The 27,397-nt window shown below is 43.7% G+C and overlaps 1 protein-coding gene and 1 pseudogene across 2 annotated transcripts; one reads left to right on the top strand and one right to left on the bottom strand.

Moving 5' to 3' along the window:
- Positions 1-8,803: 8,803 nt before the first annotated feature.
- On the top strand, positions 8,804-9,427 carry LOC308653808 (guided entry of tail-anchored proteins factor 1-like; annotated as a pseudogene). The gene has a single exon. The product of its transcript is annotated as a guided entry of tail-anchored proteins factor 1-like (transcript).
- Positions 9,428-20,386: 10,959 nt separating this feature from the next.
- LOC308646230 (obscurin-like) lies at positions 20,387-27,016 on the bottom strand (the record flags this gene model as incomplete). The annotated part of the gene is made up of 12 exons (XM_081288893.1): positions 20,387-20,666; positions 20,767-20,916; positions 21,135-21,210; positions 21,452-21,675; positions 21,874-22,396; positions 22,910-23,080; positions 23,239-23,361; positions 24,262-24,429; positions 24,510-24,620; positions 24,838-24,912; positions 25,597-26,194; positions 26,306-27,016. 12 exons carry the CDS (start codon positions 27,014-27,016, stop codon positions 20,489-20,491), a joined length of 3,108 nt encoding a protein of 1,035 aa, XP_081145019.1. The 3' UTR covers positions 20,387-20,488.
- Positions 27,017-27,397: the final 381 nt, after the last annotated feature.

Genomic DNA, 27,397 nt, shown 5'->3' on the forward strand with positions numbered 1-27,397 from the left:
TGGTGGGATTTGGAGATACTTTTAAAGCTACATTTTCAGAAACAGACCACTGATTACATTTGTCAATATTTATTAACAATAACAACACAATTTCTAAGTTTTCAATATAAGTTTAAAATATCTGCTGTACTTCCAAGTACCCCCCACCACTACTGGGCTGCAGGTCTGCAATTTCAAAAGAGTGAGCATCCTGAGCAATGTTCCAGGAACAGGGTTCACGTCCACATTATCTGAAGTTCCTCCATCCCACATCCAATATCTCACTCGATGCAGAGGTCTCTTGGCGCACATCCTCCTCGCCTTTTCTCTCCTCTCTGATGTGGGGCCAAGGTGGAACTTGCAGACACATGCACTCATCTGCCATTTTGCACTCCTTGCCCCACACACCTGCAGAGCCCCACGTCCAGGCTGCTCTGGTGGCAGTACAGGGAAGTGCAGGCCAGGACAGTAAATCTTAAACCTGGCTGGCTGCTAGCAATGCTAGGGAGGGAGAGGTACACACCCACTTTTCTGGCTAGTTTATCCTATGTTTCCCACTCTCAAGAGAATAACATTTCCATATATTTCAGTCTAAAGAGACCAAGTATGATGAGTGATGCTTGCTCATTAACTGGAAATAACTGACATATATAGAATACTTCATCCAACAATAGCACAATTGACATTCTTCTCAAGCTCACATAGAACTCCAACCAAGATGGATCACATGCTAGGATATAAAAAACAACTGAACAAATTAAAAGAATAATGATCACACAAAACACAGCCTTGGACAACAACAGTAAAGTAGAAAACTATATCAGAATAATACACCAAAATTCCCAAAATATTGAAGATCAAACCATAGACTTCAAAATAACACATAAGCCAAAGTCTCAAGAGAAATTAGAAAGCATTTTGAAAATTAAAACTTTTGGTCAAAATTTGAGGGATGTAGAGAAAACAGTACTTAGAAGTAAGAGTTTAGCACTGGAAAAATATAACACTAATAATTTAAGCATCCACCTTAAGAAAATAGAGAAAGAGCCTAAATAAAGCAGAAAAAAAAAGAAACAAAAATTAGAACAAGAATCAATGAAAATTTTAAAGGGAAAGCAATATCAAAAGGTCAACAAAATTAAAAGTTCATTATTTGAAAAGACCAATAAAATTGATAAAACCCAAGCCAAGGTAACTGAAAGAGAAGGGAAAACAGCAAAGAGAGAAGAAAAAAAAAAAGGTAGAGAAGGAAAGATAAGAGGAGAGGAAACAGACATAAAATATTTTAAAACTACTAATGTCAGAAATAAAAGAAGTTCATCACCACTGATGTCATGGACATTTAAAAGTTATCAAAAATATTATGAAAATTATGTATGCTTATGAATTTTAAAATGCACTGATTCCTTGAAAGACACAAAATACCAAAACACAGTGTCTTCATATATTCATGAAGCTATGTGACAGAAAAACACAAACCGGGTGGATTGATGTTATTTTGAATTGACCAGAAACTTATTTCTAATCTTACTGGAGGATGAGTGGGTTCAAAATCAATGCAAGCCATCAGCAGTTTCAGTGTCTGATGAGATCCACTTCCTGCAATATGGATGAATGTGTTCTCACATGGCAGAAGGGGTGAGGATCCCTGTGGCTTCTCTTATCAATGCACTAATCCCACTCATGAGGTTCCACCCTCAGAAATTAACTGCCTTTCAAAGTCCCTACCTCCTAATATCATCACATAGGAGACAATGTTTCAACTAATATATTTTAAAGGGATACTAATTCAGTCTACAGCATTCACAAAAGCAGAAATAGATAATGTTAAGTAGGTTTGGTTTATATCTAAAAAAAAGGGTGAATAATCAACAACCTTCCAATGAAAAAAAATACCAGGTGCAGATAATTTCACTGTTAAATTATACCAAAAATTTAAGGAAGGAATGATGACAGTGACTTATAATCTCTTCCAGAAAATGGAAGAACATAGAACATTTCCCAAATTATTCCATGGGGCTAAATACCAAAACAAGATAAAGGCAAAATTAGAAAAAAATACATGCTGACCAATATCTTTCAGGAACATAAGATTTTTTTTTTAAATCCTCAAAAAAGTATTGGCAAACAGATTCTAGCAATACATAATAACAATTCTACACCAAAAAAAATAACAATTTTTTTAACAAAATAACAAAAAATAATAACTATTCTACACCAAAAAAGTGATATTTACTCCAGGTGTGCAAGACTAGCTTAACATTCAAAATATAGTTAAAGTAATTAACTCATCAATCAGACTAAAGAAGAAAAATCATTTGATCACATAAAAAGGTCCAGAAAATGCATCTGACAGACTTCAATGCTCATTCATGACTAAACTTTCAGGAAACTAGGAATACGATGGAAATTCCTCAATTCGATTTAAAAATCTATCAAAAAAAAATAAGAAACCCAACAGCAAGCAATGTAATACATAATGTGAACAACTGAATGATTGCTCCAAAGATCAGGAGGATGGCATGAATACCTCATTTTACTGTTCCTGGATTCTTAGCTAATGCAGTAAAACAACAAAAATAAAAAAATAAAATGTATACAACTTTGGGATAAAGAAATTAAATGCTTTTATTTACAGATGACTTGATTTTTTATGTAGAAAATCTCAAAGATTCAACCAGAAAAACTTCTATAATTAAGAAATGGTGGGCTGGGAATGTGGCTCAAGTGGTAGCAAGCTCGCCTGGCATGCGTACGGCCCAGGTTCAATCCTCGGCACCACATACCAACAAAGATGTTGTGTTCATGGAGAACTAAAATATAAATATTAAAAATTCTCTCTCTCTCTTCTCTCACTCTCTCTTTAAAAAAAAAGCAATGGTTATACAATGTTCCATGATATAAAGTTACTATACAAAGTCAACTACTTTCCTATATACCTTCAATGAACAATGGGAATTTGAAATTAAAAACACAATACTATTTGCATTAGTATCAAGAAAATGAATACTTTGATATAATCTGGTAAAATATGGTCAGAGTCTATATGAGGAAAATTTAAAAATTCAATTGAAAAAAATCAAAGAAGATTTAAACAAATGAAAAGATGTTTCATGCTCATAGATGAGAAAAACCAATGTTGTCAAGAGGTCATTTCTCTTCAAAATGATCTATACATTCAATACAATTCAGTGAAGACACCAAAAAATTTATTTTATGGAAGTTAACAAACTTATTCTAAAGTTCTTATAGAAAGGCTTAAGACGCATATAGTCAACAATATTGGAGAAAAAGAAAAAACTTATATGACTTGCAAATTGATCCATGGAACAAGACAGAGAATCCAGAAATGAAAGCACATAAACACAGTTAACTGTTCTTTTACAAAAAAGCAAAGGCAATTCAATACAGGAAAGATAATTTCTCCACACCAAGTAAAATCTTTGTATATTTATATGTTGAAAATGGAGGAAGAGGAAAAGGAGAGATGAAAAAGCAGCAGCAGTGAAAAAAAAAAAGAAAAAGAAAAAATTAATCTAGATATGATCTGTGCTATTCAGTTTTTCATTGCTGATACTAAAGTACCTGACACAAATTGGAAGAGGAAAGATTAATTTTGGCTCACAGTTTCAGAGGTTGAAGTCCTTGGCTGGATGGTTCCATTTCTTGGGCCTGAGGTGATGCAGAATATTATGGTGGAAGCATTTAGTGGAAAAAAAAGAGCTTTTCAGTTCAGGGCAGCCAGGGAGCAGAGAAAGAGAGGCAAAGAAACAGGCAATGGAGAAGATAATCTCCAGGTTAGTTCACAAGTGACCTACTAGCTCCAACTAGGTCCTGCCTCCCAGAAGTCTATTCAACTATCAATAAATTAATCCTTTGATGAGGTTAGAGAACTTAGGATCCAATAATTTCCTAAAATCCCCATCTGTGCAACTTGATGCACTTGGGACCATGCTTTCAGCACATGAGCCCTTTGAGATCCAAAACCATAACACTAGATCCAAACCATAACACTAAAACAATCCTTACTCCTTTCAATAAATATTTATTTATTCAACCTGCATCTTAGATGTAATTTTTATTAACATTATTAACATTATTTTAAATTGGGAACTCATAATTATAAATATTTATGGGGTAACATTATTTTTTATATATGTATACAATATGGAATTATTAAGAGGTCAAGCTTATTAACATATCTATCTAGTCATTCAATGATCTGATATTTTTCTGGTAAAACATGTTAAACTTACTTTTAGTTATTTTGAAATATATAATAAGGTTTTCATTAAATTTTTCTCCATATGTTATCCAGTTTTCTCAAAACCACTTGTTAAAAGGCTGTTTTTTTCTCCAATGTATGTTTCTGATATCTTGTCAAGGATCAGATGACTGTACATGTAGGGATTTATCTCTGTGTCTTCTATGGTATTCCACTGAGGACATGTCTGTTTTGATGCCAGTGTCTTGTAACAATCATTTTACTCTCTACTTCTATGAGTTAAACTTCAAAACCCAAATTTTAATATAAGACATTCAGAAAATAACATCACAAAGTGTCTAGGTGACCTTGAATTTGACAGTGGATATTAAAATTCAATAGCAAAATATAATCCATGAAAAAAAATACTAGTAAATTGTAAGTTTGATAAAATGAAAACCTCTAAGAACCTGGAAGGCTGAGGTGGTAGGAATATGTGAGTCCAGTAATTTAAGACAAGCCTGGGCAATATAGTGTGATACCATCACAAAAAATGCATGAACCAATCAATCAATCAATCAATAACTAATACTCTGGAAAAAATGTTGAAAGAATAAAGAAACAAATCATAGTCTTGGAAAATATATTTACACAACAAATATCTTCTTAAAACCTGCATCCAAAGTATAAAAGTAACTCCAAAAATACAATAATAAGGAAAAAACACAATTAGTAAATAGATTTTAAAAAACCTGAAAACCCATTTTACCAAAGGAAATCTACACATGGAACAAAAGCTTATTGAAAACTACATAATACCATGTGTCATTAGGGATTTTCAACATGACACTACTATGCCACAATTGAAATGGCTATTTTTTTTTTGAAAAGTGACAATATCAAATACAAGTGAGAATATGAAGTAAAAGGAACTTTCATGGGTGTTGGTCAGAATGAAAAGTGGTACATTCACTTTGGAAGACCACTCTGAAGTTTCTTGCAAAGACATAGTTTTACTTTACAATCCAGCAATTTCATGCCTAAGTATTTGTCTTAATGAGTCAAAAATTTATGTTCAACAAAAGCCTGCACATGAATATTTATGGAAGATTTTTTGATAATCACAAAATGGGAAGCAACCCAGATGTCTTTGTCCTGGTTAATAGATGAACACACAGTACTTCATGCATACAACAGAATAATACTCAGCAATAAAAATAAATGAGGTATGAATCCATAAAAAGACATGGAGGTATTATAAATGTATACTAGTAAATGAAAGATGGTAGTCTAAAAATGCTATATACTAGAAAGTTTAAACTATACAACATTTTGGAAAAGGTAAATTTATACAGAGAGTTAGAAAACTCAATAGTTACCAGGAATTTAGGAGGAAAGAGGGGAAGGATAAATAGGTGAATCATAGGGTATTTTAGGGAGGTGAATGCATTCTATCATTATGCATTCTATCAGAAGCCGCAAAACTGTGTAACTCAGAGTGAAACAATATAAGTTATGGAATAGAGCTAATAATGTAGTGCCAATTTGGGGTCATTAATTGCAGCAAATGTGTCCCACTAATGCAAGATGAAAATCACAGGGGAAAGTATGTGATGTAATAGAGAGGTAGGTATGGTGTGGATACATGTTATTGCATGTATTATCTGTCCAATTAGTTTGTATTGATAAAATTTCCACCTTAACAGCAGAAAATAAAAACAAACAAGAAATTAATGAAGTCAGAGAAAAAAGAACTATCAGCACAGAAATCAATTAAGTAAAACACTTCTAAAATCTATAAAAACAAAAGCTGTCTCTAGAACAAATAAAATAACCTTGATAAATCTTTAGAAGAATGACAAGTAAATTTAATAATAGACAAAAATTACCAATATTAGGAATGTGAGACATTATATCACTAAATATTCTATGGATATTAAATGAAAAGACAGCTTGTCCTGTTGGCACATTCTTGTAATCCCCATGGCTCAGGAGATTGAGACAGTAGAATTGCAAATTTGAGGCCAGCCTCAACAACTTAATAAAACCCTAAGCAACTTAGTGAGACCTTATTTCAAAATAAAAAAAAAAATGAAAAGAGATAGGGATGTGGGTTCACTGGTTAAGCACTTCTGGGTTCAATACCAAGTGTAAAGGAACACCTGTGGAGGAATACCTGTAAGGAGGTGCACAAAGAACAGACACAGACACACAAGTACAAGCAAACAGGAGGAGTGGAGAGGAGCAAAATGAAGTGATGATGAAGAAGTACAGAAGTGAAATGACCACTCTTCCCTGCCTGGGGGTTTATAACTCAAAGAATATATACTTCCTGTTATTATGACTATATTCTAATTAGTATTTCTTTAACCCAAGTGCTAGCTAACTGAGATAAGATCCCCTTAATACAAACACAGAGTAATTTCTCTCCAAGGACATTGTTAAGGAGACCAGATAGTGACTGCTTAGTTGTCTAATTACCTCACAGGGAGGAGGCTGGGTATGCCAATTGTGGGAATCAGGGCACCAGTTAACACCCCTGGGAATTTGCTCACCAGGGGAAATGCTTCCATGTCTATTTCCATGGACAGAATATCTACAAACAAGCACTCAACCACATTCCCCTCAAAAAAAGAATCAGAAAATATTATGAATTACTTTATGCCAATAAATTTGACAACTATTATAAAATGAATAAATTCTTACAAAGTTCAAAATAAACCAAAACTTACTCAAGAAGAAATAGATTTGGTCAATTGTCTTGTATATATAGAAATAGAAATTTTAGTTAAAAACCCTTGTACCAATACCAATCCAATCTCAAGTGGCAACAATATTGAATTCCAATAACAAAAGGAAGAAGTAATAAAATTTTACACAAAACTATAAAGAAAGATGAAGTGCTTTTCAACTCACTTAATGGGTCCAGTATTATTTTCATGAAAAAAAAACCCCCAGGAATGAGCATTGCAAGAGAATATTATTACAAACTAAGATCACTAATTCCCTAATGATTCCCCCCAACACTCCCACCCCAACCCCCCACACAATGATCTTGGATGCAAAAATTCTAACCAAAACTTGGCAAAGAAAATTCAACAATATACGAAATAGGTTAATATATCATACCAAAGTTTTTCATAGAGATGCAAAGTTGATTTAACATTCCAAAATTGATCAATGCAATTCCATATCAATGATATAAAATGACATATATATGTAATATGCATATACATATACACATATATATTCGTAAAATCAATAAGTGTAGAAAAGTATTTCCTAATAACCCAATATCAACTTCTGTTTAAAATTTTAGCAAACTAGGAATAGAAAGTAAGTGCCTCAATCTGACACAGGGAATCTATTAAAAACTTATCGGAAACACAATACTTAATGACAATAGACTGAATACTTAAGCAAATCCTCAGAAACAAATGGGGTTTTGTACATATCATTTCTTTCTGTTTGCTACTAAAGAGTCTGTCGATGTACTCAGTTAAGGGGGGGAAACACTAAAAATCATACTAATGAAAAATTAAAAAATAAATTAACTTTATTTGCAGAAAACATGAACATTTATAGTAAAAATCACTGAATCTTTTAAAAATGTCTGGAAGTAATAGTAAAATTGCAGGATTCAAGATCAACATACAAATAAAAATCAATTGTATATATGGTAGAAGTGAATGCTCATAAATAGAGATTTTAAAAAAAGATACCATTTTGTTGTGGGTCTATAGCCCGGAAAACACTCTCAACTGAATTTTTTCCAAATTGGAGAGTCTTTATTTAGCTAGCTGGCGACTGCTCCCTGATGGACCCAAACTGCTTCTGCCAGGAACAGTACGGGGTGCAAGTTCTATGGGGTTTATAAGGGTGACAACAACATACTCGAAAATGTAGATGCAAGCAAACAAGGAGGACGCAGAAGCTAAAGTTAACAATCAGCCACCCAATGCATATAACCACATCCTTGTTCCAAACACATGCAGTAAAAAAATAAACAACTTTTACAAGAAATAAGTTATATAACTAGGGTTACATTTTGGAACTTCCAAATGGAGTCACTTAGGCAAGGTTTTGTTTTGTTTTGTTTTGTTTTTAAGTTGTCAATGGACTTTATTTATATGGGGTGCTGAGAATTGAACCCAGTGTCTTACAAATGCTAGGTAAGCGCTGTACCACTTAGCCACAACTCCAGCCAAAGGCTAAATTCTTTTAAGTACAGCCAGGATAACTTAACATTATTTATCCTATTATCTAATCTTGTCTTATCTATTAATATCCTCCATTTTATAGGGTGCTTATTGGGCTGATCCATAATCTAAGTTGGGCTATAACAATTAAAGAAAGCATCAAAAATGTAATGTGTGTAGGAATAAATTTTACAAACCTCATTCAAGGAAGCAGGGCTAGTGGGACTCACTGCGCAGTTGCGGGTACGCCTACTGATGAGGTCCCCTTGGAGCTTCTGATAGAGGTGCCTGGGCTGCAGGGAGTATCTGGGAAGAATGGAAGAACTTGACCAAGTCCCACAGCTGGACGTGGCTGCTGGTCCTCTGCTTCCTGTTTGGATGCAATGTCCTTCTGATCCTCCTTCTGACTTTGTCCTCCTTCATGTCCAGAGTGCTGCAGAATGATGCAGAGCCAGAGCCGCAGATGAGGGCAGAGATCCAGGATATGAAGCAAGAGTTCTCCATGGTCAACAAGATGGATGAGTTTGCCAGATATGCCAGGCTGGAATGGAAGATCAACAAGATGGTGGACCAGCTCAAGACTTATGTGAAAGCACGGACTGCTCAACTAGCCAAGATAAAATGATTTTTAAGTGTTGCTTTCTGTACATTGCAAGCTACCTTGATGATGTCACTCATTTGGAAGTATTACTCTGCCCCTGTGACTGTTGTGCTGAGGAAATGGATAACACCACTAGGCCTCCTGGTAGCCTTCCCTGCTAGAACAGCAGGTGGTGTTGGAATTACTAGTTGGATTTTAGTCTGTAACAAGTTGTGGTGACCCCTTGTACTTTACCCTTTCAGTCGAAAAGAAAGATGAATACCACTGTGGGATTTTGTTGGTGTTGTTAAATTGGGGGTTGAACTCAAAGGTTCTTTACCACCTAACCCCAGCCACAGTCCTTTTTATTTTTAATTTTGAGACAGGTTCTTGGTAAGTTGCCCAGCCTGACCTCAAGCTTACCATCCTCATACCTCTTCCTCTTGAGTTTTTGAGTTACACTTGTGCCCCACCGCACCTATCCCAGCTATTGTGACTTCTAAAATGATTCTCTTATTAGGTTAAAAGTCTGATTGCTGCTTAAAAATACAAAACAAAAAAAAAAAAAACCAAAGTACATAGGGTAGTTTTGTATTGAATATGTTCTTGGGCTTTATGTGAGATTCTTGTAAGAATCCCAGTATTCTACAGTATTCTACAGTAACACCAGATTTGAAACAGGATGGGGGCCTACATGCCTTACTCCTGATTTGCTCTATTGGCACATTGTGGTCCTGTTGCCAACTGGAAAGTCAAAATTTTCTAAAAACTTGAATACTTTTAAAAATATTTTAATTTATACATTTTTTAGTTGTAGATGGTGCTGAGGATAGAACCCAGTGCCTCACTCATGCTAGGCAAGTGCTCTACCACTGAGATACAACTGCAGCCCAAACTTAAGTACTTTTATATCTATTTTAGAAAGTTTTATTACAACTACTAGAACTTGAACATCTGGTTTATTGTCTCATGTAGTAAAATTGAAAGAATAACACTAATTGACATTGTGTGTTCTTTGTGTCTAAAGTCATTAGTTGGATGAACATTTCTATAGTGTATATCATCTACTTATTTGCAACTGTTAGTTTTTCATTACAGTGTTTTATAAATGTACTGATGAGACCATAATGCATTGTTTTGTGATTGAATTGTTTTGTATTGAAAGCATTTCAAATTAAGTATGTTTTATAAACATTTAATATTTCTGCTGTATATATTGGAATGAATTTGAAAAACAAAATAGGGAATCTGATTAAGTTAATTTGAATTGATACTTATTTGACTTCTAACATGTAATCACATGACTCAACATTTTACTCTTCATTGTGTCAGAACACGTGTCTATGTTTTCATTCATATTTTCACTTTTACAATCTTATGAATACTTATATTTCCTGATATACATATTCAGTCTTTACCCCTAATCCTAACACAAACAAGGATTATATTAACCCTTATCTTACCTCTATATCTAAACCAAATTTTACTTAAATCCATATACCAAAATATGATTTTTTTAAACCACAATTGAACTTACTCGCACTTGAGGACAGAGCCACATCTCCAGACCTATTTTGTATTTTATTTAGAGACAGGATTGTTTAGCACCTTGCTGCTGCTGGGGCTGTCTTGAAACTCATAATCCTCCCATTTCAGCCTTCAGAGTGGCTGGAATTACAGATGTTCACCACTGTGACTGGAAAGAATATGAATTTTAAAGTGTATTCTGACTTCTATTTTCAATTGTCACTGTTAAATTTGCATTTGTATTACGCTACATCCTTTATGGGATATGTATCCTTACATTCCCATCATTACAAAATGTGTAATTACATGGCTCACTTTTTAATTCTTCCTTGTATTACTACATGTATGTTTTGTACATAATTTCATAGGTGTATTGTTAGAAATATTCATATTTCCACAAACACTTGCTAATTATAACCCTAACTCAAACCAAAATTTTATGTAAACACTTAACTTATCTCAATTACTAAACCAAATTTTATTAAAAGCATGTAAACTATGATAAAATTTTATGTGTATTTTAACTTATATGTTCAATTATCAATATTAAATTTGCATATATACTGGTATATATAGTTTATAGGATATATTCTTCATCCCCATGTTTACCAAATTTGTAATCACATGACTTACATTTTACTCATGCCTGTGTCACAACATGTGTGTTTATATATGTTATGAAACATAATTTCATAGTATATTCTTATGAATATTGATATTTCCCAATTCAAATATTCATTCTTTCACTAAAACCTTAGCACAATCCAAAATTTTATATTGATCCTTATATTACTTCTATAAGAAAGGAAAATTTTACTTCAACCTTTATATACCAATAAGAATTTTACAGTGTACTTTGACTTCTATTTTCAATTTTCAATAATAAATTTACATACATATCACTATATCATTTATAGGGTATCTATTTCTAACTCCATATTTACAAAATGTCTCATCACATTATTTACAAAACACTCTCCCTTGTGTCAGGACATGTATCTTTTATGTTTTCTTTTACATATTTTTACATGTCAGTCATGTGAATACAGATATTTTCCAGCATATGTGTCCATTCTGTACTCTAATCCTAACTCAAACCAAAATTTATATTGCCTTTACATTATCTCTATATCTAAGTCAAATTTGACTTGAATCAAAATACACCAATATAAATTTTAAATTGTATTTTGACTTCCATTATTAATTATCAAATTTAAATCTGCATATATATTAATATATATCATTTATAGTATATATCCTCCAATCAACCTATATACAGGAAGTGTAGTTATATGACTGATACTTTACACTTCTCTGTGTCACAACATGTATATTTATATATGTTTGTACATATTTTCATGTACATTCTTAGGACTATTTTTATTTCCACATATACATGCTAATTTTTTTAATCCTAACATTAACTCAAAACCAAAATTTCATACTAAACCTAATCTTACCTCTACATATTAACCAATTTTTATATAAATCCATGTACACCTATATCAATATTAAAGGGTATTTTTACTTCTAACTCAATTTTCAATATCTAATATACATATTTTATAACAATAAATCCTTTATAATATATATCATTTCATTTCCCATATTTATAAAATATGTAAACACATGACTCATATTTTATTATTCCCTTTGTCAGAACATGTATGTATCTGTTTTCATACAGAATTTCACATGTACTTTCTAATGAATATTCATATATCCTCATATATATGTTAATTCTTTAACCCTAACTTAAACAAACATTTTACATAAAAACTTACCTTGCCTCAGTACTTAAACCAAATTTTATTTAAAATCTTGTATACCAATATGAAATTTTATGTGTATTTCACATATGTAATCATAATATGCATCAATATTAAATTTGCATTTATATTACTACCCATATTTTATGAGATATATTCTTGCATTGCCATATTTACAGAACTTTTAATCACTTGACTAACATTTGACTCTTTCCTGTGTCACAACCTGCATGCTTATATATGTTATGATACATATCACAACACATACATTTTTATGAATATTGATAATTCCTGTTACACATTATCATTTCTTAACCTTAACCCTAACCCAAAACAAATTTAAATATTAAGCCCTACCTTACCTCAATACCTAAACCATGTTTTATTTAAAAATATGTAAATCAGTATGAATTTTTATGAGTCTCTTGATTTACATAAACATTACAATGTACCATTTATGGGTTATATGCTTGTGTCCCCATATGTAAATAATATTTAATCATCTGACTCAAATTATACTTTTTTCTGTCTTAAAACATGTATGTTTATACACACTTTAATGCCTATTTCCACATATATATATGCTTAAAATATTGAGATTTCCCAATTATTGTTCTTTAACCCTAAGCCAATTCCAAAGAAAATTAAATATTGAGCTTACCTTTATATCTAAGGAGAATTTTACATGAATTCATGTACCCCAATTATGAATTTAAAGTTTATGTTTGAATTTTATTTCAATTTTTAATGTAAGATATTAATATACATATATATATACACATCCCCATATGTACAAAATATATGATCACATGACTCAGAATGTACTCTCCTCTGTGTTAGAAGAGATGTAATATCTTCACATACATTATTTTGAATATTTATATTTCCCAAGGTACATGTTCATTCTTTAATGCAAGCAGAATCCTAAGTAGAATGAAATATTAATCCTTACCTTACCTTTATAAGTAAACCAAATTTCTCTTAAATCCATGTACAATGATATAAATTTTAAAGCTTATTTTAGCTTGTATTTTCAATTATCAATGTTAAATTTGCCTATACATTACATTAAACCATTTATAGAATATATGTTTGTTAGAGTCTGTAAACAAGTCAGGATGGCACCTGGCATTTTGCCAGAGGGAGTGGTTAATGTTAAGGTCTGTAAACAAGTCTGGATGGCACCTGGCAAAATGCCAGAGGGAGTGGTTTGTGAAGTAACGCCAGCGAGCTATTAAGTGTGGAGATTCCTTATTGGTTGACTGCTGTATCTAGTTTATGCTAATTAAGATAAGCTGTGTGGGATGTATAAGTACCCCTCCTGTCCTACAATAATCAATGTATGCAAGTTGTTCGTCACCCCCTGGTTATTTTGCTGCAGCCGGACTGCGGCAGCTGGTGGCCCTTTACGGGGAGCCCCCAGACACTCGGGGGTAAGTGATGAAAAAAAGCTGCCCGTCCATAGATAGGCTGGTCCTTAGGCAGATAGGGCGAGAGGAAAAATGGCCATTTTGAGAAAATGGAGAAGATTGATACAGTGTGTTTGTGTCTTGTTTTGTCTCAGTGTATTGTATTGTCTTTGTGATGAAAATATGGAAGGGGTGTTAAGTAAATTGATAAGGGAAAGAGGCACCCCAGTGGAACCAAGAGCAGTTAGGGCATGTGTTGATAAGAGCCCAGGAACTCTAATCAGAAAGAAAAAGAAAGTTCAGAAGAAGAAGGATTATCAGGAAAAAAGTTGCAGCAAAAGGATATTACTGAATCCTTTTCGCTACCGGAGGGTGCATCAATCGTCGCGGTGGCGGCTGCCAGGTGCGCAAGCCGGTCATGGCACAACAAGGACTTTCCAAGTGCTGGCAGCGGGCGGACGCCACTGCAAGAGCCCAAATCCAAACCTGTGCCCAGAAGCAGTTTGAGTGGGGACACTCCCCAGGGCCATCCAGGGCTGCCGCTACAGCCATCAGAAGAGGCCCGTCCCTAAAGTTTGATCATTTCCAAGGCCAGTAACTACAATAGTTCTCCCACACCTGGAAGCTAAACGAGCGCCATTAAGGCCTATTTCAAATGTAAAAAAACCTTGAGATAATGTACTAAATTGCTCAGAAGGTTGTTTTCTTAGTGCCTGCTGGAATGCTACAGGATTTTCTTTAGCCAGCATTGCAGAGTTCCTGCCTTCATCCCAGTGCCGGAGAAAATGAAGGTGAAAGAATTTCCAGTGTTTCTGAGAACCTGATGAGACTTCGGCTGAGAACCGGACAAGACTTCGGATCTAGCTAGCTGCCTGCAGAACTTACCTGGACTGTGAACTTACCTGGACTGTGATTTAAGCTAGCTGCCTGCAGAACTTACCTGGACTGTGAGTTAATCTATTGAGACACTGCTTTACCTGGACTGAGACAACAAACTGTAATCTACAACAAATTGTAACTCGGTATCTTTGCTAACGGTGTCATTGCTGGTATAATTTTTCCAAGGGCTTCTTGCATGGAGCCATCAATTGGCTTGGTATTGTAGCATTTCGTATCCTCCCTTTCTGTTTGTAGCAGGTTATTTATGGTGTTTCTGTAAAAACCACTATGGTCATTATTTAAATTAAACAAAAGGGGGAAATGTTAGAGTCTGTAAACAAGTCAAAATAACACCTGGCATTTTGCCAGGGGAATGTTAGAGTTCTTAAACAAGTCTGGATGGTGCCTGGCAAAATGCCAGAGGGAGTGGTTTAAGAAGTAACAAAAGCAAGCCATTAAGTGTGGAAATTCCTTATTGGTTGACTGCTGTATCTAGTTTATGTTAATTAGATAAGCTGTGTGGAATGTATAAATACCACTCCGGTCCTACAATAAACAGCTTCCACTCCTGCTGTATCAACGTACACAAGTTATTCGTCACCCCCCCCCCCTGTTATTTTGCTGCAGCTGGACTGCAGCAGGAAATTAAAAATAAAATAATGTATAATGAACATAGACATATTTTAGAGACACTTCAGAGTAGTAGGCTTTTAAGTAATAGACTTTCACTATTTTAAGTGTGTTTTATTGGGACTTTAGAAGAAAGTTTATCAGTAATCATAGGTATGCTTTAAAGTTAAAGGTTAATGAAATAATTATGGGTATGCTTTAAAGTTAGAAGTGAATAATAGGTCTGGGGATATGCAGTCTAGTTGCATAACCTAGCACCTAGTGATCGAGGTAAAAACATAAAAGCTTAATCATGATTGGCTAAGGTTACAGAAAAATACTTTAAACAATGTACTCAATATCTTAGGTAATCAATATATGTCAGAAAAGATTGTAACTCTTGAAAAGGCTTTGAGGCTATCCATTAATGACCCGAAAAAACACCTGTAAAAAAGGTATAAAAATAAAGGCCCCTCTGGGGGCAGCAGATCTTTCTGGAGGCTGCTTGTAGCTTGCAACCCGTTGTCCTATCTCTTCTTCTTTTGCTGGCGCCACTCCTCCTTCAGGACTTCCGGATTTCTGCTAGGGCTGTATCCCGGCAGGCGTGTGTGTGAGGAGTGGGAGTGCCTCTGGATTTCTTGCCAGGGAGTTCACTGTGGCTGTACATACAGTGGCTCCTGACTTTCTAATGTTGGGTTAGTTCTCTGCTGCCTGGCGGGATTTGCTCATCTGCTCCTAGAGTCTCTGCGCAGTCTTCAGGTTCTTCTGTCTAGCATCATATCATCTCCAAACAGGGATAGTTTGACTCTTCTTTCCTCTTTGCATGCCTTTCATTTATTTCTCTTGCCTGATTGCTCTGAGTGCAACCTCTAGTAATGTACTCGTGCAAAAGTGGTGCGAGTGGACACCCTTGTCTTGCTCCTGATCTTGGGGGAAGTGCTTCAGTTCTTCTCTGTTTGTGTGATGTTGGCTGTGGGGCTGTCTCTCACCTGTTATTCAGGGACTTTGTCATGAAGGGGAGTTAGATTCCTGGGTCTCTTGAGATGACCACATAAGCCTCACCTTGGTTCCATTTATGTGCTTTATTAAATGTGTTGGTTTGCAGATGTTCAACTGTCCTTGTGTACTTAAAATGAAACCAAATTGATCATGTTGTATGACCTTTTTAATGTGCCATTAAATTTGATTTGCAAGTATTTGCTAAGGATTGTTGCCTCTGTGTTCATTGAGTTTATTGGTCTGTAGTTTTCTTTTCCTTCTCTCGTGTGTGTGTGTGTGTGTGTGTGTGTGTGTGTGTGTGTGTGTAGCAGAGTACAGTGAGGCTTGGTAGGGTGAGCTTGGAAGGCTTCTTTCCTCCCTTTCTATTTATGGAAAGATCTGAGAAGCAACTGTTCGTACTTCTTTGGACGTTTGGTAAAATCGGCGGTGGAGCCATCTATGCTGGCTTTTCCATGTGGGAGACGTCATTGCTGACTCAATCTCACGCCTTGTTCTTGGTCCTCTAAGTTCCTGTGCCCTCTTGATTCAGTTTTGATAGGTCCTGGGTGTCCAGAAATTTGTCCCTTTCTTTTACGTTTTCCAATTTATTAGCATGTACTTTTTGAAAATGTTCTCTAATGATCCTTTGAACTTCTGTGGTGTCAGTTATAACGTCTCCATTTTCATGTCTAATGTTGTTTATTTGGGTCCTCTCTCTTTTTGGGTTCATTCAATTAAGTATTTGTCAATTTTGTGTATTTTTAAAAGGATGGCTCTTTATTTCATTGCTCCTTTATGTGGTTTTCTTGGTCTCTATTTCACTGGTTTCTGCTCTGATCTTTGGTATTTCCTTTTTTCTCCTAACCTTAGGTTGGGCTGAATGGTCCCGTCATTCTGCTCCTGAGTTGCACTCTTGGGTTGTTCACCAGAAGTCCTTGTGCATTCTGATGTGGCTCCTCTGCTCGGAACTTGCTCTTGAGACCGACAGTGCTACACTCCACGACCCTGAGTGTGTGCTGCTTCTATCTTCACTCACTTCCAGCAAACTCTAATTTCTTTTCTGATTTCTGCCCTATTTGTTGTTCAAGAGCATGTTGTTTCCATGTTCCTGTATGATTTCTAACAATTTTTCTTGTTAGTTTCTAATTTTATTGCATTGCAGTCTGAGAAAATAATGATTTTTTGATTTTTCTGAATTTACTGAGGCCTGTTTTGTGGCCCAAGATGTAGGCTGGCCTTGAGAAAGCACCACAGTCTGATGAGCCTGAATGTCTACAGCTGCTAGAATGTTCTAGAGTGTCTGTGAGGTCCATGTGGGGAGCGGTGTGCCATGGAAAGCATTGATATTATTTCAAAGGCAGCTTGGAGACAAAGAATCCTTACAACCACTGAGCAAAGAACCCTCCAGGACTTACAAGGTACTCACTCCTCTGCTCACGCCTCTTAGCAAGAGTCTAGCACAAACACAGGCAGCCTGTGATGGAGCTTTCTCCACAGGGTCACCAAGATGAGAAAGGTGCGGAGTTCCCGCTCTCGGCAAACCGGGCTCTGGAGACTCTGGTCATGACCACAGCTTCTGTTGGGGTTCTTGTGAAGGGGGCAAAAGCTTGTCCTAGCTAGGAACACCCTAAGGCTCCCCATGAAAGGGACCGAACACTCTCGAGTTCTGAGAGTACCCTGGTTTGAACATTCGTCCCGGGAAAACGTGTGCAGCAGAGAGGTGGGCGTTGAGAACATAGGGTCCGCGCCATCCTGAGAGGGTGAGTTCATCCCCTCTCCTGTTTGCCCTGCCTCCTTCTGCCATGTGGTGATGCAGCAAGCGAGCCTGGCCGATGCTGGAGCTCGATTGGAGCCTTCTCCTCCATCCATGTCACCCACTCCCAGGTGTGCTCTTAGCAACACAAAACAGACCAGATAGGGAGACCGACGATTAGGAGGCGAATGGTCAGGGGCTCACTTCTTCTTCTGGCAGACAATATCACCTTCTGAGAAAATCTTTAACAGAGCTGAATTCTCTCTCCCAAATGACTGCTTGGAAGTAAGCCAACCAGGAAAGATCACAAAATACTAGCCTTGCTCCATTCGGACTGTTGGCTTGAGATAGCTGGTTTCCCTGGGAGAAAAGGATATAAAAGAAGTATGTGCTGTATAGCTAAGAGTAAGTTGTGATTCATTAAAAACATTTTGACAAACTCATGTGAGGTTGGAGCTGAGGGCAGAGGTGAGGGTGGGGCTGGTGGCTCACGATGTGGGTGAACTGAGGACGCTTTACTCCTCCATCCTCCTGCCAGGTTTGCACACTATTTCTTCTTCTCCACAGAGACCAGTGTACCGTGTGGCCACCATGCCATTCCTGACTGCGAGGGCAGGCACCAGCCTGCCGCCAGCATCCTCTGCTTGCCCGCCCATGCCCTACCACCTACCCCACAGCCTGACTGTCTGCCGCCTGCCCTGGTCCACACCCCAGGGCTTCTCACCACGGCTCTGTTAGCAACACTGCGTGGGACGCCCTGTGGGATCCCCATATGTACCCTCTGCCAGCGAACATGATCCAGCCCACCACCATTGGCCCAGCTCCTCCTGCTTGGCCCTGTTCAAAGCCCCTTCCCATGAGTCACACCGTCCACTGCCTGCTGTTCACAGGTCCCTGAATGTCCCCTCAGTGGTAGCGTGGCTGTTCAGTGTCTCCCTCCAGCACTTCAGGCTGAGCTCCTCCTTCCTCCCTAAATACTGCTCACTTCCTCCCAGGAGCCACATCCTTGGGGACTTGTTTTGTAACATTAGTGTTGAGGACGTCCTGTTGGCTGCTGTCCAGCTCTTGCTTGGCACTGTCCAGGCTTCGAGGCCACCTCTGCACCTCCATGGCACCTGCCTCTCCCCAAGAACCCCCGGCCACGAACCTTGGCACCTTGTCCCTTCACTGTCCTGTTGTGCAGAGACCTGTGGCCAGCACTATGCCACTCAGCCATCTGTGTTGACCCGATCCCACACAAGGGCAGCCGAGCTTCTGCAAGGACCATCACTTTCCTGCACATGGGTGTTCGTCTTGAGCAGACTCTCCCAGCACCACAGAAATCATTTGTGTGGCTCCAAAAATCCATCAGCTGTGATTCTGCAGTCTGCAGGTTGATGGGCTTGGGGGCACCTTGTTGGGCAGCTTCATTGCCTCAACACAGGTGCTGGCTGTCACTGGGCGGGAGAGGCCCTGCACCTGCAGCCCGTTGGCCAGGACGCTGCTCTGCAGCCAGTGGCTGGGCGAGGACAGGGCAGCCCTTGCTTTTCAGATGCCCTGCTCTGGCTTCTGCTGTCATCCTTGGTTCTGCTCCTGAGAATCCCCTGTCCCTGGGAACTCCATGGTAACGGTGAGCACATGAAAACTGCTGAAAACCGCTTGGTTTCTAAATTAGAGAGTGTGCGTGAGTGTGTCTGTCTGTCTTCCATACCATCCACTATCTGTCAGTCTAGATATCGATCCATCCATCCATGTCTATATCCACCTGCTCTGTCTTCCACAGTCACCGACCCATGTGAAGCCCTCAGTCTCTGGTTGAATCTAGGCCTGCACCTGTCTCTGATCTCGGTCTCCTGTATCTGCATCTGTTCACTTTATCACTCCTGTCATCCTGCCATCTCTCTCCATGCATCTCTGTTTCCCTCTACAGTACTCCCCTCTCATCCACAGTAGGACCTCTGCTCCCTCCTCTTCTTCTTTGCTTCCTGGCTGATGACCTCAAGGGTTTTTCTCCACTGTGATGTGCTGCTTCACCACTGGCTAATCCATCATGGCCTGGATTCTCTAACACGTGAGCCAAATACATTTTATCTCTGCATAAAGTTAATTATCCCAGGTATTTTGTTGTAGTAACTGTCCATCTTTTGGAATGTCAATCTACTTTTCACTATGGCTGAGAGCCAGCAATCGCCACATGCGGGGTGAAAACCCCACAGACTGCTGTGGGGAGCAACTCCCCTCTGCCTCTCCGCGGTTTTGTTCAAGAACTGCCATTGATGCACTGTCCAATGGGCGGAGCTGCATGCATCGGGGAAGGCAATTGGCCAGGGTGTGGGGTCCTGTGATGAAGCAGAACTAAGGCGTCCTAGTATAAACGCACACAAGTGAGGGCTGTGCACACGACCTCAACAGGGTTGAGAGCGCACAGGTTCCCAGGGAACTGTTCCCAAGCCCGCCTTGCATGGGGGGGGGGGGGGCAGCTACCCGGGGGAGGCGGAACCCTGAGCGGCGGAATTCCCTGAGGCAGAAGACACTTCAGTCGGATTCGCACTTTTATTGGTACGTCTGTGCGTTGCGTGGCCCAGCGAGCGACTCCACACACGCGCTTCTGCAGGGCTGGCACTCAGCGCACCTGGGCCAGGTTGTGCCTCTTGTACAGCAGCGCACGCCGCTTCTCGCGCTCGCGCACGAAGGCGTGCAGCCGTGCGGTGGGGAAGGTCACTGGCGCTGGCCAGGAGGCGGCGGGTCCCTCCTCGGTCAACCAGGGACACTGCAGGCAGCTGGAGGCGCATGGCCGGCCCCTGGGGAGGAGGGAGGGTCGGTGAGCGGGCCTAGAGCAGCCCGAGAGCGGCGGGACGGGGTGGGGCTGGGCGCTCGGTACCAGGGTTGGGCGCTCGGTACCAGGGTTGGGCGCACAGTGCACTGCGCAGGAAGGCCACAGCTCCACCTGACAGCCCCGCGTAGCAGCGGCTCAGCCTAATGAGTCCCTTGCGCAGGCCCTTCTGCAGGTCGCGTGTCCCCTCGCTGCTCACGGGGTATTCGGCGCTCAGCCTGAGAGGACAGGAAGCGCAGGGAGCTCTCCATTACCCTTGATGATTTGGTGCAGGGACTCCAAGGTCACCAGTGAAGGATGATGGGGTGCAGGGACTCTGAGGTCATATTTGGATGGCTCCATGGAGATTCATGGGGGCTCTGAGAGCACCCTCAGACAGATGGAGCCCTGCCCTGCCCATCTAGCACCTCTCTCCCCAGACACATGAAGGGCTCACATGATGAAGGCTGTCACACCAATGGCCCAGATGTCTGTCTGAGGAACAGCCCCGTGGCCTTCCAGGAGCTCCGGAGCTGCAGAGGGGCATGGGTGGGTGGGCACAGAGGGAGGGGCACAGGTGAGAGGTCAGGTAGGTGGGCACCACAGATGGGCACAGGAGGGTGGGCCCAGGTGGGTGGGCTCAGGTGTGAGGCTGGAGGGTTGCAGTGGAGTTGAGGGGAGGGGAGAGTAGAGCAGGTAGGGAGAGGGCTTCCTCCTGCCCCCCCAACAGGTCAGGCGCCCATGCCTGCCCTCTCACAGTGGCCACACACGCACCCATGGTCTCCAGGTAGTCCTTAAAGTTGTCAGAGGGCAGCACCTTCTCCTGCGTGAGGCTCTGGGCATTGCCCAGGTCCACAACCTTGAGCAGGTTGTACTCGGTGACCATCATGGTTTCAGACCTTAGGTCCAGGTGCAGGATATGCTGGGCGTGCAGGTACTGGGTGGCACTCAGCATCTGCCAGAGGTAGTCCTTCACCTCGGATTCTGAGTAGGAGGTCCTGGGGGCAGAGGTGGCTCAGGACAGGCCCCGAGGGGGCATGTGCACAGGGAAGGAGCAGTGGACTGGGAAAGGCACCCGGTTCTGACACAGCTCGGGGTCAGGCATGCGGAGGAGGGTGGCAGGCCTGGCGTTCCCTCCCAGAACCCTGCGTCATCTGCCTGTCCACCCATCCCTCCACCCAGCCCTCTGCCCCCACCTCTCCGCCAGGCATGGGAGCAGCTCGGGCCCTGAGCACAGCTCCAGGATGAGCACCAGGTGCCGGGGGCTGAGGTAGGCAGCATGCAGCTGGGCCAGGTGTGGGTGGCGTAGCCTCTTGAGCGCCTCGTATTCCCGAAGCACGGCTGCCCTGTATTCAGGCTTGTAGGGAACGATCTTGGCGGCCAGGGCCCGCCCGCTGGCCTTCTCCCTGCACTGTGGGACCACACTGAAGCGGCCCCTGGGAGAGAGACACAGCAGGACCTGAGTGGCCCCCATGCACTCAGAGCAGCAGAGACCAAGCTCAGCAGGGGCAGCAGCCAGACACAAGGAAGAGGCTCTGAGCTGAGCATGGGAATGTGGGGGTGGGAGCACCAAGAGCCAGCAGGGCAGCTTGAGGAACCATCCCACTACCCGCTGTCCCCAGAGGCCCCTGCACCTCCGGATCTGCATCTGGAAGGCGAAGTTCCTGGTGCTGGGGAGAGGCGGGGCTGGCCGCCCCTGGCCACTCTCCTCCTCAGAGGCTGTTAGGGAGGGGCAGGTGACAGGTTCAGGAGGATCCCAACGCAGGCTCTCCCCTCCTCTTCCCTCACTCCTCCTCAGACACCAGACAGTGGCCCTGCCTGAGTGCCCGCTCTGGCCTCTGCTCCCTCAGGTCATTTTGCAGGGGAGAAGGGAACTTGGATTCAGGACACAACAAAGCCCTCATCATAAGTGTGTTTGGGACCGCCATGGCATCACACCATCCTTTCCCAGGCCCACAACAGACACTATTGATCCATCAAACCACTCTTCCACCCAACCCAGACCCAGCACCCAGGAAGTCACTGCCAACTCTTGGGGTGGCACCAGTGGGTGTGGGTGAGTGAAGGGAGCTGAAGGGTGAGGGCCCCAGAATGTGCAGGCTTTGAATGCTGGCTGAGTGCAGGAGTGGCCACCATAGGGTCCGCAGTGGCCACCACAGGGTCCACAGGCAGGAGGGTGCCAGTTCTGATCTGCCAGCCACCCCATCCACTGGCTGCCCAGGAGTGGCTCACCCAGGTGGCGGGGCCCTCCCAGGAGGACCTGCTCCGAGGGGCTGCTGTAGGGGCCCATTCCTGCCTTGCTGATGCATGCTGTCCGGAAAGTATACAAGCCGCCCCTGGACAGCTTGTTGGTGAGGTAGCAGCAGTCGAAGATGTCAGAGGCCAGAGTGGTCCAGGTACCACCTGGTCACAGATGGAGTAAGAGGCAGTTGGGGAGGAAGGAGGAAAGACCTTCCCCAGGACACAGAGCAGGCTGTGGGCAAGGGCCCTCCATGCTGACCCTGGGGGCATGCTGAGCCTCAGGGGCCCCAGGGAGAGAGGGCAAAGGGCCCACACAGTACCTTCTATGCAGCACTGTACGATGTATGTCACAGGGCCATAGGACTCCACGGGCTTCCAGACCAGCAGCACTCTGTCTGTGTAAACCTCCCCGATGTCCGGGCGTGGGGAAGACGAGGGGCGCTCTGCAAGAGGCCACCCATGGTCTGGGTCAGCATCTGACCCCCAGGGCTGATTTCTAGCTGTCCCTGCCTCACCCTCCCTTACTTTCGGCAAACGTTAGGCTCCTAAGCCCACCCTCTCCCAGTGCCATTTGTTTGGGGTGGGTGAGGTCCTAGAAAGCAATGGGAGGAGGGGTGTGCCTCCTTCCCTAGTGGGCAGTCAGATGTCTGCCCAGCCCTCCCCACCAGGATCCCTCCTGGCCAGCCCTTCGCCAGGGTATGTTCAGGCCTCGGTGGAGTGGCCCAGGCTCTGGTCGGGGGGCCTTGCCCTGGTTTCTAAGCTTGGCTGAACGCCCCAGTACAGGGCCTGAGGTCAGTCTGCAAGTTCCAGACTGGGCCAGCAGCCGTCTCAGCTGCCCACACACCCCAGGCACTGCATACTCAGCTCCTGACTGGACTCTGATGAAGACACAAACAGGATGGGGCTCCTCCCTCCTGCACCACTGGAGGGCAAGGTGGCACCCTCCACAGGGAGCTTCGCCTCCTGGCCAGCAGAGGCCTCGGGCCAGCTCCTGGCAGCAGGGTGCACAGCAGGCTGGAACACTGCCACACCGCTCTCCTCCTTCTTGGGCACGCTGCTCCCCCACCCCTGCCTTCCATCTGTCTCCTGTCAGTCTCCTGCCTCCTGCCAAACCCTGAAGATCCTGGACAGTCCAGAAGGCACCCACAGCAGCCACATGCAATGCCCGGCCCATCAGGACTGGACTGCTCGGTAACTCAGATGCACCTGTGGTCACCTCCTGAACCCCAAATTCCACAGCCCCACAGCTGAGGGAGTGGCCCAGTCCAGCTCACGAAACGAGGCTCAGCACCCCCAGCCCAGCCTCCCTGGCCTGGCAGGGACCTCTAGCAGAGCGCACCCACCTGCCTTCTGGAGTACGCCCGTGGTGGTTGCTGTGCCCAGAGGGTTGCTCACACTGCAGGTATACATGCCCAGGTCCTCAGCAGTCACCACCAGGATGGTCAGCAGCTGGAAGTTCTTCAGAGTGGAGGAGATGAGGAGGTGGCCGTTGCTCTCCAGGAGGGCCCCATCTGTGACAGCACAGAGCCGATCTGAGTTTCCCCTAGACAGTGAGGGCCCCTGCTGCCCTGCTTGTATCCCAGCCCCTTACCTTTACTCCAAGTGGCCTGGGCAGCTGGCTGAGCTAACACCTGGCAAGCCAGTGTCACCGACTGACCCAGGACCACGGTCTCATCTGAGAGCTCTCTCAGGAAGGTTGGTGCTGAGGAGGAGGCAGGAAGAGCCTTCAGAGGGAAGTCCAGGCCAGAAAGTGTGGGCAGGACGCAGCACTGCCTCCTCCTGGAAGCCTCCAAGATTGCTCAGCCCCGATGCCCAGCCTGCCTCTGGGCTTAAGCCCCATAGGTGGGTGGGGGCTTGCCCCTCTGGTGTAGGCACCATGGTGGTTGGGAGAGGACCCTGAGCCAGTGGGGCCTGCTCACCTTGGTCCCTGCTCTTCAGACCTGACAGCCGTAAGGAAGCCAGGCCTGCCTTCTTTCTGGGGGGCTCCTCCAGGCCTGCAGGAGGAGGGGGAAGGGTCTCAGTAGGGAGGTCTGTCCTCAGGCAGCACCAGCTACCTCACACTGCCTGTCCTCCCAGCAGGCCCAGGTCTCAGGGACTGGGGTGTGAAGACAAGCTGGACCTGCTTCCCACCTCCCTCAGCAGTGGGCTGTTGGGGGCTCTAAGGCCTACAGTGCAGGAGGGGGTTGCTTGGGGCCGGGGTCAGGCCGGGGTCAGGAGGGTGGGGGTCACAGAGGCTGCTCTGGAGTTGGGACTTCCAGGCAGCTCAGGGGTCAGGGAAGCTGGGGTCAGCTGTGCCTAGGGTCGAGTTGCTGTGAGATCAGGAGAGACCTGGAGTCAGGAGGATCTGGGGCCACAGGACTGGGCTCAGAAGGTCTGAGGTCACTGAGGGTGGGGCCATAAGACTCCTGGGTCAGAGGGTCTACAGTGGGGGAGGCCTGGGATCCTGGCTGCCCTCTCCCCAGGTGCCCTCCCTGCAGCTGTCTCCAGGATGGCCTCACATGCCCAGTAAGGCAGGTTCAGGTCAGCAGAGGTGCCCCCAGGACTCAGGTAGAGCTGTGGATGCAGTTGGGAGGTAGGGGCAACAGCACCAGAGGGGGGGCCCAGCAGGACCCTGAGCACGAAAGGGTGAGTGATCCTAAGGGGCAGGGATGTGCCAGGGGATAGGACGAGGAGGTTACCTTCCGGCCTGCCCTTCAGGATCCGGGAGATGTGAGCCATGGAAGCCTTCACCCTCTGGCGCAGCCCAAGTTCCAGGGGTTCCTCCAGTGGCAGACACTTCCCAGGGAACTGGAATAGGCCACGGGAGGGGGACCACTTGTGGTTTCTGCTGGCCGCAGCCTCCCCTAGCAGTGCCTCCAGGTCCTCTGGCTCCTCTGTGATCTCCAGGCCAGCTCGAAGGCCCAGCTCCCCTGGCCAGGGCCACGCAGCGTCAGGGAACTCTGCCAGCTCCTCCCCAGCCTCAGCCTCAGGAGAGGGCGGCTCTGGCTGCTCCCAGGGCTTGGGGACCCTCCTGAAGATCATGAACTCGAATGGGAGATACTTGATGTCATACAGGTCAGAGAGGTTGAGGTAGGCAGGATCCACCTCTGAAATGTCTAAGGACACAGTGTCGGCAGCCTCTGTATCCCCTGACAGGTCCCGGATCTGCACCAGGGACACCTGCCCATCTTGCTCCCACGAGGTCAGCTCTGGGGAAGCCCTCAGGGTAGCCCCTCTGGTCTCAGGCACTGGCCCCAAGTCGGCCTGGGGTTGAGGGCTTCCCACTGCAGCCTCGTCCTACTCCTCGGAGGACTGGGATATGGCCCAGGCCATCCTGGCCCACAAGGGACCCTGTCCTAGCATGCCCCCTGCATCCCCACCAAAGGCAAAGGTACCGTAGCCCGCCACCCCCGCATAGCCCCCACGGTACCCCAGGGAGAACTTCCGGGTGGTGGCCTGCTCCTGAGGCCTTGGTAAGGGGGGTGTTGGGTCAGGGGAATGCTCAGCCTCCTGAGACAGGCTGCCAGTGTCCAGGGAAGGGCTGGACTCCATGCCTGTGGGGCAGGTTGGTTCCAGGGAGCTGGAGGAGCTGGTCCAAGGCCCCCCAGGTCGAGAGATGCTGCCAGGCTCCTTCTCAGAGCCTGGCAGGGGGCTTGTTTGGGCTGTGCAGGGGGGCTCCAGAAGTATCTCCTTGACAGACCCTGGAGGCAAACAGCCATGAGTTTGTGGTGACAGTGGGCCACAGCCCTTTTGGGGGGCAGAACCCTGCTCAGGGTGACAAGAAGGAGCCTCCTGCCCCAGCCTGGACGACCCCGCTTGCTGAGCAGGCCCTGAGTCTCTAGCAGGTGATGGAGACAGACTGGGCTCTTTCAGGGGCTTCTGGTCTCTCCCACCAGCCTCCCATGTGGAGGCTGTGGGAGGGCACTGTCCTTCACTGCAGGCCTCACTCAAGGGGCTGATGACACTTGGAGGGTCTTGGTCCAGGGAGTGGCTACGGCCGGAGGCCTCACGGGCACTGGCGCTGGGCAGGCGCAGGGCTGTCCCAAAGTAGGGTGTCTTGGTTATCAGCGCGGCCTGCTCCTCCCTGGCGGCCTCCTCCTCCAGCACGCGATGCTCCATCAGCAGCTCACGCAGACCAGGTAGGGCCCTGGCGAAGTACCCAGGAATGATTAATACTTAAAGTTGTAGATGAATGAAACAACCTTGGGAATGAGTGTAAATTTGCACAAAATTGATCAAAGTACTGATTGGATAATCTAACTTTAAAATATAAAACCTAAGGAGCTACTAAAGGAGACTGACTGGGAATGGAAGGCAAGCAAAGAAAGTTTCAAGCATACGATCTTTTGTCAAAATATTTACAGGTTAGGATGAATGATAGAAATTGAATATTGATTTTATTTGTGTGGAGATCACTGTTGACTTCTTCAGCAGCTAATTTGTTGGAATACAATGGGCAAGATCTTTATTGATTTGTACTCCAAAGTAAATGAAGAAAAG

Source organism: Spermophilus citellus, assembly GCF_964194105.1.
Source record: "Spermophilus citellus genome assembly, chromosome: 1".
NCBI lineage: Eukaryota > Metazoa > Chordata > Mammalia > Rodentia > Sciuridae > Spermophilus > Spermophilus citellus.